Consider the following 12192-nt stretch of genomic DNA (forward strand, 5'->3'; position numbering starts at 1 on the left):
CAAACAACAATTACAATATTATCATACTTGCATATAAAATCAGTTACACACTGAAGTTCAATACTAAATTTTTGAGGTTTGTTCAAATCTTTAACACCCTTTTGCAAATCAAATGTCTTGATTATATCAAACAGTATACAGAACAGAGACTTTTTAAACAAACCTTTATAAGAGCAGGGATGACTGCCTGAACAGTCTTATTGATGACCTGGAAGCTGTAAGAATCATCCAGTCGCATGATGTTGGCGCCCATGAATGTGAAGATGGGCATGATGTTGTGAAGAACCTTCTCCTGAAATCAGAGAGTAAGACGGTTACCACTGCATTTGAATGTATGTGTGTGAGTGTTTCATGACTGTACTTACAGGGAAGATACCCGCCAAAGCACCGAGCAGAAGCAGTGCATGATGGTGAGTTTGGGGCATGTCTGACATCCTGACGCACTGCACTACCAGCTCCACGTTAAATTTATCCTCCTCCAGCACATCTACAAACATACACAAATGCATTATGTCCAAACAAAGCTGCCTACTCAACACTAAAAGAAACTCAAGAGAAAGCTTGTCCTTATATTCTCTGCAAGGTGACAATAACCTGGATGGTAATTATTTCTCAAGGTCTGCAAAATTATCTCATGCCCTCATGTAAAATATTACCATCCAGATAGAGCAAAAAACATATGACTTCATCATAACCGTTTTAATATTTTTATAGGAATTTCGTGCCAGGTTTCTAGTACCTTTGCTGATAGAACCTCCATCAGGAGACAGTTTCTGACAGACATTCAGCAGACAACTGAGGATGAGTTGTTTTGTGTACTCTATATTCTCCTGTCCAGCTGCTGCAGGCTCCAGACATCTGTAGCACACAATAAAAGAGTTTTCACAATCTTTTATATGACGCATTTCATAGAATATTCAATCAGAAAATTCGGTGAGACATGATATATTCATCTTGATTTGACTGGACCAGAGCATTTATCTAATTTGAGAGTTTGAAACTTGCGTAAATGTCAAAACATGGCTGTAGATGTCATAACACACCTGGAGAGCAGATTAAACAGAGCGGGCACAAGAAACTGGGCTCTCTTCAGCTTCTTCTTGTGTTGCAGCAGCTCTAAAATCAGGGTAACCCTTGGCCAAGAGACAACACCCTCATCTGGCACCGGCCCAGATGTGTCTTGTGTTTTTCTGGGAAAAAAAAATTGCAATTTAAACCTTCAAATCTTCCAGAACTAGAGTTTGAAGTCTATTACATGAGGACAACTATGCACCTCGTTTGCATTTTACTCCTGCGTGTTTGTTGAACTGTAGCAGTAACTCTTTGTTTATTTACAGGCATAAGCTCATTGGCCACTAGCTCGGAATCCACAGCAATCTAGAAACAGGGACACAGCAAAACATGCAACAGGTTTATTGTTAATGCCCCAAATACAAACAACGTGAACAATGTGAAACACATTACACTTTTTTGTACCATTCATCAATAATATAATTTAAAAATGAATTTTTGGAAAGAAGAAAATCAACATGAATATTTCCCATACCGTTTTAAAGACGCTGTTGATAGTTTGGGCGCAGACAGGGTTTTTGCTCCCCACCAGCAAGTCAAATAAAACTGAAAGAATTTTTTGTTGAATCTTTTCATCTCCTAGAGCAGCAAAGAACGGCTTGGTGATCTGAGGAAACATGCAATCAATTTACAAACAAAACTAACAACAGAGAATGAATTGTGTCCAATAAGGTGCAACAATGATTTTATATATCGTCTTGAACCTGTAAAGTACAGATGTCAAGGCTTGGTTCATACAGTTAGATGACAAATAAAACAGTTAGTCACAGGCGATACACACTCCAATCCAGAAAGGGGTACGTGTGGTAATGCAACACTGTTTGCTAACCACCACAACAGGAAAAAGAGCAGAAGAACAGCGCATGTGCGAATGACGGCTTGAAAACAAGTCCTCTAGAATAGATGCACGAATGCATTGAATGTGTCTTTCTGTGCTCACGGACAAAGGAGTATACTTTGAAAGGCTCGTGCTCTCAACTGTATCAGAGTGTTGAAAAGTATAAGTATAGGAGGGTTGTTCTTAAGCTTTGAATGTTTAAATATAGTTTAAGTGGAACAAACTGTTACACTCCCAATGCACAAGTTTTATTTTTCATTATTCTGTTTATTTTGTACTTGTATAACACAAGATGCTTTTCAGTTTTGTAGCTGATAGTGATCAAATACCTTTTGTTTTTTATCAGCCCTGCAAAAAAATATGACCTATGCAAGAGTGCATTCTGTTTACTACTTAATACATTAAAGGATGCTGTACTGTACTGTACCAACTACCTCAAGGGGACTAAATGCTGCTAGGTGGAGCAAACTGTAATTTGCACAACCTTCTGTTCAAAATAAATGAAAGGAAACCTAGCATTGTGGATTTGTGGCTTTTTCCAGTAACACTTTAGTTTGGGGTCCAAATCTCACTATTAACTAGTTGCATATAAGCATGCATATTACTAAGATATTGGCTGTTTATTAGTAGCCTACTTATAAAGCAGATATTAATGCCTTATTCTGCATGACCTTATTCTATATCCCTTAATCCTACCCAATAACTAAACTTAACAACCTTAAAGGATTAGTTCAGTTCAGAATTAAAATTTCCTGATAATTTTTACTCACCCTCATGTCATCCAAAATATTCACATGATGACAAAATATTTTTTTAAATAACAAATTTCTTTCTTCAGTCGAAATTCCAGGATTTTTCTCCACATAGTGGACAATGGCTATCGTTGACGGGTTGCAGTTTCAATGCAGCTTCAAAGGGCTCTACATGATCCCACATGAGGAATAAGGGCCCTATCTAGCAAAACAATCGTTCATTTTCTAAAAATTCCTCGGCTGGGATCGTGTAGAGCCCTTTTTTGAAGCTGCAATGAAACTGCAATTTAGACCTCCAACCCGTTGGTAGCTGTTGAAGTCTACTATATGGAGAAAAATCCTGGAATGTTTTCCTTAAAAACCTTAATTTCTTTTCGACTGAAGAAACAAAGACATAAACATCTTGAATGACATGGGGGCGAGTAAATTAACAGGAAATTTTAATTCTGAAGTGAATTAATCCTTTAATAAGCAGTAATTAGGGGTTTATTAAGGCAGAAGTTAATAGTTAGTCAAGAAATGGACCCTAAAACTAAAGTGTGACCATTTTCCCATTTTCCTATTATACAGAAATCGTACCAAACCCTGACCCCAAAACTGAGGTACATACCGAACCGTGACTTCTGTGTACCATTACACCCCTAACATTTTTGGGTGAACTATCCCTCTAGAGCAGTCGGTTCCCAAACATTTTGTATGTCTCCCTATTTCTGACACACCCATTTTCAGGTCTTGCTGTCTCTACTAATGAGCACATGAGTTGAATTAGGTGTGAATAGATGAGGGAAACATACAAAATGTGCAAGGCTAGGGGATCCTCCAGGACAGGTTTGGGAACCACTGCTCTAGAAGGTGCATCAGGTAATGGCATCCAGTTCTTACCTTATGTAATTATACACTGACAAAATATTGACCAGGATGTTTAGAACTGTTCTGGTCATATATAACCACTAACCCCCAAGTCAAAATGTATAAGGGTTTAGAATCATAATATTTTGTATTGTGACATTATTTTCATGAAAGTTAAGCACATATCCTACTTACTTTAATAACCGCTGTGCAAGATTCAGCAGTGCAAGTTATTCAAAAAACAAAAAACAACATGGCTGACATCATTCAGGTTGCACGGGCTATTGGATAATATTAATCAGCAGCCAAATAGCTATTGAGGTTGTTTAAGCAAACCTACGTTCAAGTCTGGCTACATTCTTGCATGCACCACCAACATTATATAATCAATTCCTTCTGTATAAAATTAAGTACTACTCTTTTTTGTTGAATAGCCTGCATCACCATTAATTCACATTAGGGAAGTTTCAAAATTGGTTTTAAAATGACTTTAACACTTTACATTTACTTCCAAACACTTTACATTGACTTTTAATTTACTTCCAAAGAATACAAAACTTATTCTAAACATCTACCAACCTGCTCAAGGGCGATAATCTGGAAACTAGGCACTGTCGGGTACGGCTTGGCAGAGGTGCTCAATGCCCTAATGAAGACCTCTAGGCATTGAGGGTCTTTGACCAGTAAAGGTGCAGACATCTCGTTGAACTTGCTCAGCAGGAGCTGCAGTAGGAGGGCCTCGTCTGGTAGGAAGGTGCATGAGCCTGAAGCACACTGCTCGAGAAATCGCTCCACAGTAGGCAGAAGAATGGCCAAAATGGGCTGGACAAAGGGCATTATTATAAGATAAACATGCCAAATAAGCAACGATTACCTAAAAAAACCCAATATCAAACAGGCCTAGTATCTCTACTACATTGGTTCTCAACTGGTTTTACTTCAGGACCATGATTTTTACATTGAACATCATGCGCAGACTCAACACAGTCCCAGAATTATTTATCCAGGGCTCTACATTGCAAACATTTCAATCACATTTGTACAACTGTGAAGAAATATTTAGGTGCACCTAAATTTCATAACATATTTATGCAATTTTATTTGCAGTGTAAATTCATTAATTCTACCTCTGAGCAAAATTAAAGGGTTAGTTCACCCAAAAATTAAAATTCTGTCATCACTTACTACTAGGGGTGTGACGAGACCAGTATCTCACGAGACAAGACGAGACTCGAGATTGAGTTCACGAGACGAGACAAGATGGCGAAATACATGACTAGAAAAAATATTCTGCAGGTGTATTTGAAATGTTTTAACTAATCATTTTGTAATGAATGTCATTTCAGTTCTACTTTCTGAGACTGAATTATCATATGCAGTAAAAGACAACAATACTCAAGTAATGTAAAAGGTTTTGCCACTAACTCAACTGACTGACTTCTCTTCTGTATGATTTCAGTCTCTTCAGATCTTACTGTACATGAATTATGAGCTTCTACAGCTTTTGACTGTTTTGACAGCTCCTAACTGAACTCCTCTCCACAATCTGATCACAGAAATAAAAACAGTATAAATAAAAATGGTAACACTTTACAATAAGGTCTCATTTATTAACATTAATGTATTAACCAACATCAACTAACAACAAGCAATATATTTGCTACAGTATTTATTAATCTTTGTTGGTTGATAAAAATAGTCATTCATTGTTAGTTCATGATAGTTCACAGTGCATTAACTAATGTTAACAAATGAAACCTTATTGTTTGTACTAGTAAATAATAAGAAGAGAAAACTGTTATTCATTTTTATGGTAACACTTTACAATAAGTGCAACCATAATCGCACTCTCTCAATATTCAAAGATCAAATAAGACCAAATTTTTCTTTGATACAGAGCTCAGAGATGGTTACAACTACACTGCCCAGCCTATAATAGCTTTCATATTGAGAGATATCTGTATTCATCAGTGAGCCGCTTTCAAAATGCGGGGTATTGAAATCACGTTTGAATGCGCGCGCGCGTTTACTTTCACTTTTAAACGGTCGCGCGTACTCTGTAAATATGGAGCGGCGGCGACCGTTATCCAACTGAATTAAATGTTTTTTTTTTTATTTAAATACAAAGCAAAACGACAGTGGAGGCATAATGTAAACGTAGCGGTGGCATATTCTTTCCTAATCATCCTAACACTCTGTCATGGCAACATCACGAGACTACTTTTCGCCTCGACGAGAAATCTCGTCACAGTTTAGTCTCGCGAGATCTCGTACCACGAGATCTCGTCACACCCCTACTTACTACATTTTTATAATTTGATTAATTAATTTTCATTTTTTAATTTAAAATTCAAGCGTAGAGCCCTATTATAACAATTAAATTTATTCATATTGCCATAAACAGGCCCAATAAGCAAAAACAGTTAACCAAAAAATAAAAATCATGTCATCATGTAACCAGTAAAATTGCAAAGAAATCTAGAAACCAGGCCTTTAAATTTGAAAAGTTGCGGCCTGGGCCTCTGTTGACTTGCATTTTAAAGGTGCCCTAAAATTGAAAATTGAATTTACCTCAGCATAGTTAAATAATTAGAGTTCTGTACATGGAAATGACACACAGTGAGTCTCAAACACCATTTTTTCCTCCTTCTTATGTGAATTTGATTTGTGCAAAAGACCTCTGAAGAACAGGCGAATCTCAACATAACACCGACTGTGACGCAACAGTCGGGATCATTAATATGTACGCCCTCAAACTTTTGCATATACCAGCTCATGTTCAAGTAATTAGACAAGCCAGTATTAACGTCTGGAGCAGCAACAGCCGAATCATAAGACGTTATGCAGGTAAGTAAGAAAGGACAATAGCGAAAAATGGCAGATGGAGCAATAATAACTGACATTATCCATGATATCATGATATTTTTAGTGATATTTGTAAGTTGTCTTTCTAAATGTTTCGTTAGCATGTTGCTAATGTACTGTTAAATGTGGTTAAAGTTACCATTGTTTATTACTGTATTCACGGAGACAAGAACCATGTCGTTATTTTCATTATTAAACATTTGCAGTCTGTAATCTCTCCAACACTATTGTTCGCTTTAGCCATGGAGCACTATCAAACTCATTCTGAATCAAAAGTAAACATTCAAATAAATACGTTACTATACTTACATGATCTGGTATGCTGCATGACGAACACTTTGTAAAGATCCGTTTTGAGGGTTATATTAGCTGTGTGAACTTTGTTTATGCAATGTATTATAGAGTTGCGAGCTTGGGGGCGGGGAGCGCGAGTGTTTAAAGGGGACACGCGCTGAATCTGCACATTTTTAATTGATGCCCCAAAATAGGCAGTTAAAAAAATTGAATAATGAAAAAATCTATGGGGTATTTTGAGCTGAAACTTCACAGACACATTCAGGGGACACCTTAGACTGATATTACATCTAGTGAAAAAGGTGTTCTAGGGCACCTTTAAGGACAAAAACTTTCTTAAAAAGCAAGCCATACAAGTTCGGAATGACATGATGATGAATCAACAATGACAATTTTCATTTTTGGGTGAACTTTTTCTTAAACAATGAAAACTTGACAATTTCACAACCTAAACACATGGACTGCACAAATACACTTTCAATATAAACTGAATTACCAAACACACTACTCTAGGAGAACTAAACTTAACTAAAATGAATAGTTTGGTGACAATACCTCTCCATGAACATCCTGAAGTGCTCGCAGCAAGTGTTTTGGAAATGTAGGCAGGGCAGCCAGGCAACTGAACACACTGCAGGAGCTGCTCAATTGACGTCAGCTTTTTATTCTTATTTTTCAGTAACACTGCCTCCTCATAGCTCTTGGAGAGTGCCTATGGTAACATCACAAGTGTTATTTCTTAAAGAATTTTGATTTAGGCAATCTTCCAGAACTTATACAACATAAGTATAATGTAGATGACAAATTCCGTTTACCACAGCCAGGATGCTGTATTGTGCTTTGACTGACCTGTTTGAGGTATGAGGGGTCAGCTATGATCTCCTCTGATGATTTAAGAAGGTTCTCCACTAGCGGATAATAAGGGGAAGAAACAACCCCTGAGAGAGTGTGGAGCACAGCAATGGCAGCTCTCCGAACTTCACACACGCCTGAACATAGACACACCAGCAAAGATGGCACCACTGCAAAAACACAACCACAGCATGAGTCATGGCTAAGAACAAATTCACTCTGGAAAAAAAAAATCTAAATAAATAAAATGAATTGTATTTAATTATTCTCATTTTTTGGTACAAATATAACATAGCAATAAATGTTATATTTGTTATAAATGTTGAGTGAAATCCAATGAGTGTTTTGAACTGACTGATTGAAACAAAGAAATAATTCACAGAAATTAATAAAACGTAATGTAAATGAGGTTTAATTTAGAGAGGCAATAAAAAATCTTGGTGTTCTCATATGAGACAATATTTATATTTTAATTTATCTCCCAGCCTTATTACACAACATCAAAGCCAGTAATACCTTTTAGAGAAACAATTACAGAACTATTTAATGCATGAACTAGGGATCAAAATTAATTTTATTATTTGATTTGTACTGTTCTATGTTTGCATTTCCAGTACGTTTTAATATAGTTTGAGAAATCTAGAATTTTTTGTGCAAATGAAACAAGTAAGGAGTTTTACATTTACGCTATTAGTGTCACCCACACAAAATACAGAATTTACAATTACACATATACCCAAGATTAGATTTTTTCTGTTTCTTAAAAAGTAACTGAATGTTAATATAAGATTATTCACGATTAAATGTGCAAACAGTCAAAAAAAAAAACAACAACAACACCACCACATACTGTATGTAACTGACACGATGTGAGAGGAACCATATTGACATACCTGGTGAGGAACCTGATGCCAGTAGGTTAAGGGTTTTTTTTGGCTGGTTGCAAAGCAAAGCGTTTCCCACATAAAGAGCCTGAGTTTGCAGTATGGCACTAACCCGACAATCCAAGTTGATCACCCAAATTACTGTTGTAGCCCCATAAGAGAGAGAGGAACTTAAACAATGTTATCGGCTCATTCAAGTGCACCTGAATAATGACAAAACCAGAGAGAAATTAGCCATCTAGCCAGTATCATTGTTTTAAATCAAATACACTTGTAAATAAATCTTCAATCAAGCATTTTCTCACTGTAACAATGGCAATATCTGGCATAATTCTAGCATGGCAAGAGTGAAAATCATGTCCAAGAACTATTAATATGCCACATATACATCAGTCAAATTCAAATTCAACAGCATGTTATTCCATCTAGAGAGGGAGAGGAAGTTGTAACTGTAAACAGTAACTGTGAGGAGAATACAGTACCTGTAACAGAGATTGCATTAGGCTCCTGAAGCAGGGAGCCAAGGGCCCTTGACCGGCTCCTGAGATCAGCACGTCAAACAGACGGCACATGAGATGCAGGTAACAGCAGGCATTATTGTCCATTTTCTCTGGGTTCCACCATGACTCATCTGAAAAACACAACTTTGTTAACCAAACATAAGCCAACATTTGTATTGCCCTTTGAAAATAACTTTTAAAAAGGTACAATATGTAATAATTCTGTCCGCTAGAGGTCGCTAGAAGCCTATTCAAAACAAAGGCGTAGCTTGATGATGCCAAGTTTTAGAGCGGAATCTTGGGACATGTGGTCTCCACCTCAACAGACGGTGAAAAGAATAGGGATTGGAGTCAGGAAGAAATCATGTTCATGGATGTGATTATTAACGTTACTGTAGTATGAAGCAGAGCAGGACCGAGTGTTGCGGGAGCTGAACGAGGCCACTGGAGCGACTGCGCAACACACGCCTCACGAGCAGCAGAACTTTTATTATCACCCAGTCGCCGGCGCCGCTTCCGCTTTTCTGGTCATGAGTATGAGGTAACGCAGCTCTGTTTATTAATAGATACATTTGAGTGTGTTGAAAATTTTATAACGTTACTCTGTGCGTTCGCCCGGCGGCTGCTGTGAGACACTGTTGCACACTGCAGTAAGATAGATCGATTTTAGAATATCATATTAACTGCTGGATGGCTTGTGTTGATAAATGGCATGCAATTAATTTTAAAACATATTGTATGATGGAGAAAATTCTTTATTACCGTTACTAAAAATAGAGCTGCATCTGATTATGCTATGTTAGCTATTTGACAAAAAAGTGTTTTTCTCTGAGGCATGGTAAAGCATACTCACAAAAAAAAAAAAAAATTCAAGAAAATTAGATTTAAACAGTAAGACTAAACGTGTTGAGCTATATAACAATTTGTTTTCTGCCTATAAATATAACAAAACAGTTGTTACCTTGTCTATTAAAACGTGTAGATTTTTAAAGCATCTTTAGTGTTTCCATGGTTTCTACAAAATAAAACCGGAAACCGAGGGTAACGCGGGTATGACGCAATTGACAGGCGGCAACTCACACGTCCCAGAGTTAAAATTGCAATTTTCTAATAGTTTAATTTACAAATAGTTGGAAACATTTGGGATATTGTAAATACTCAAGTGAACAAAATATATAACACTGGCCTAGTGGTTTTTGGATATTTTACTGCAAAAATATTACATATTGCACCTTTAACTAATAAACTAATTAAACAATCTAATATTTTTTAATAGCATTTAAATAGTGTGAATATTTAGATTTTAGTTCTTTCAGTTTACATAAAATGTAAGTTGCCACAAATGAAGACTTGTGGAATATTTATTACAATCACATCACAGTTCACAGCTAAATAAGCCGTCCATTACCTTTAAATGTGGAATCTGGACATTTGAGTGTCTTGATGAAAAGCTGCAGCAGTGACAGCAGAAGGAGGTCTTGTTCTCTCTCTGCATTGAGACCAGAGCTCATTTTCTGCAGAAACTTGCCCAATACCACAAAGACCGGAAGACACTCGTATACCTCTTCATTAGAAGCCTAACATACATTAGAGAAAAAAAGAGAAAATTAACATTGGACTTAAAAGGTTATTTCACGTCAAAATGCCAAACCCATAAGACCTTCGTTTATATTCAGAACACAAATTAAGATATTTTTTGATGAAATCTGAGGAAATCTGTTTCTGAACCACACATAGGCAGCAATGTCATTGCACCTTTTGAGGTCCAGAAGTAGTAAAGTAGTAAAAACATTGTTAAAATAGTCCATGTGACTACAGTGGTTCAACTCTTATGTCATGAAGCGATGAGAATACTTTTTGTGCGCAAAAAAAAAAAAAGACTTTATTTAACAATTTGAACTGTTGTCATACGCAATAGGTTGTTTGCACATGACGTCACAGCAGCAGCGCGAATGAGTCTGGAGGGCAGGGAGTGATATATAGGATATATGTTTCTATATAGGAATCCTATCAAAATCTCAAAATTCGCATGTTTTGCGTCATTTATGGTTGCTCAAATCGATAAAATCGAGAACCCAGAAGGTGTTTATATCGTTTACATAACTTATACCATTTTTTATAACTTATTTTTTATTATTTTTAACTTGAAAAGTTGTCGCCTTTTATAGCGTTTTGCGCCTGCTGATACTTAAATTAATATGGATACCTGCTTACCTTTTTGACTTGGTTAAATATTCACATTCTTCATGCTATCGTTTGCAGGGAGGAGAAGATATTTTATCCTATTTAATTTTAATTTGGTATTTTCACTTCAGTTTTGTAGTATTCTGTTCACAATGTTGATCTGGTTACCATGAGAAGTGTCACGAGCTGCTGCTTCAGCCATCGTATGGTAGAAAATGTCCAAATAAAATAAATGTGTTCAACAAGCTGACAGAAGTCGATCCATTTATTTGTTGGAAGCGTGTAAATGTAACTAGTTTTAATGTTGTTTTTGTAAATATTCACTTTCCCACGGAGGAGAATCGGAGGGTCACGTTCAGGACACAGACATTCTGTATTTTTGTATTTATTTCAACAAATGACAACCATTCAAACCCATAGAAGCTCGTGAACAGTTTTGAAGTGGCTGTGTGCAAGTTATAATCATTCACAAGCCGAGTGATCATACTCTAAAACATAATGTTAATTATTACACAAAAACCAAATACAAAACTCAGCAAAGTATATGATTATTTTGAGTGAGAGGCAGTGGGTTTATTTAGTGACATTATTACATTTGCTAGTCGTCTTCCCTCACCTTCTCAACCAAGGCGAAAATTGTATTACCGTCCATTTTTTTTTCCACAAACGATATCGTGAGTTCCTATTACAATTCTCAATTCAGCATAACTGACCTACAATGGCGACATTTTTCAGAATCATGACAGAAAATCAAAATACTGCTCTAACTTCACTAGTAGAAAGGCAGCGCGATATAAACAAACCTAGACTAGAACTGAACACGGCGTGACGGCAGCTTCACATCCTCTATATCTGCCTCCTCGATGGCAGGAAAGTCTTTTAATTCAGCGGAAAAGTCGCTCCTCTTCATAACATAAGGATCGCGTCCAACATATGTTGTGATTTTCTGTTTATACCTTTCTAAACCAGCAAAGAAAGGACTTTTCCCCCATCTCTTCCATTCTAATTTTCACTGCTTGCCCTCCACCGGAATTTCGCGCATCACCAGAACCATGTGATTGCAAACAACCTATTGACAAAGTGAACACAGTGCAGTCTTCCGT

General features: G+C 36.7%; 1 protein-coding gene across 1 annotated transcript in view; it reads right to left on the minus strand.

The window, feature by feature from the left end:
• heatr1 (HEAT repeat containing 1) overlaps nucleotides 1–12192 on the minus strand; it is a 48778-nt gene that overhangs the window by 18352 nt on the left and 18234 nt on the right. The window contains 14 exon segments of the mRNA XM_048171589.1: nucleotides 164–292; nucleotides 366–487; nucleotides 740–858; nucleotides 1044–1190; nucleotides 1274–1377; nucleotides 1547–1678; nucleotides 4090–4332; nucleotides 7225–7263; nucleotides 7265–7381; nucleotides 7519–7691; nucleotides 8415–8529; nucleotides 8531–8608; nucleotides 8888–9036; nucleotides 10314–10482. Coding sequence (XP_048027546.1) covers nucleotides 164–292; nucleotides 366–487; nucleotides 740–858; nucleotides 1044–1190; nucleotides 1274–1377; nucleotides 1547–1678; nucleotides 4090–4332; nucleotides 7225–7263; nucleotides 7265–7381; nucleotides 7519–7691; nucleotides 8415–8529; nucleotides 8531–8608; nucleotides 8888–9036; nucleotides 10314–10482 — 1836 coding nt within the window.

Source organism: Megalobrama amblycephala, linkage group LG20 (genome assembly GCF_018812025.1).
Source record: "Megalobrama amblycephala isolate DHTTF-2021 linkage group LG20, ASM1881202v1, whole genome shotgun sequence".
Lineage (NCBI taxonomy): Eukaryota > Metazoa > Chordata > Actinopteri > Cypriniformes > Xenocyprididae > Megalobrama > Megalobrama amblycephala.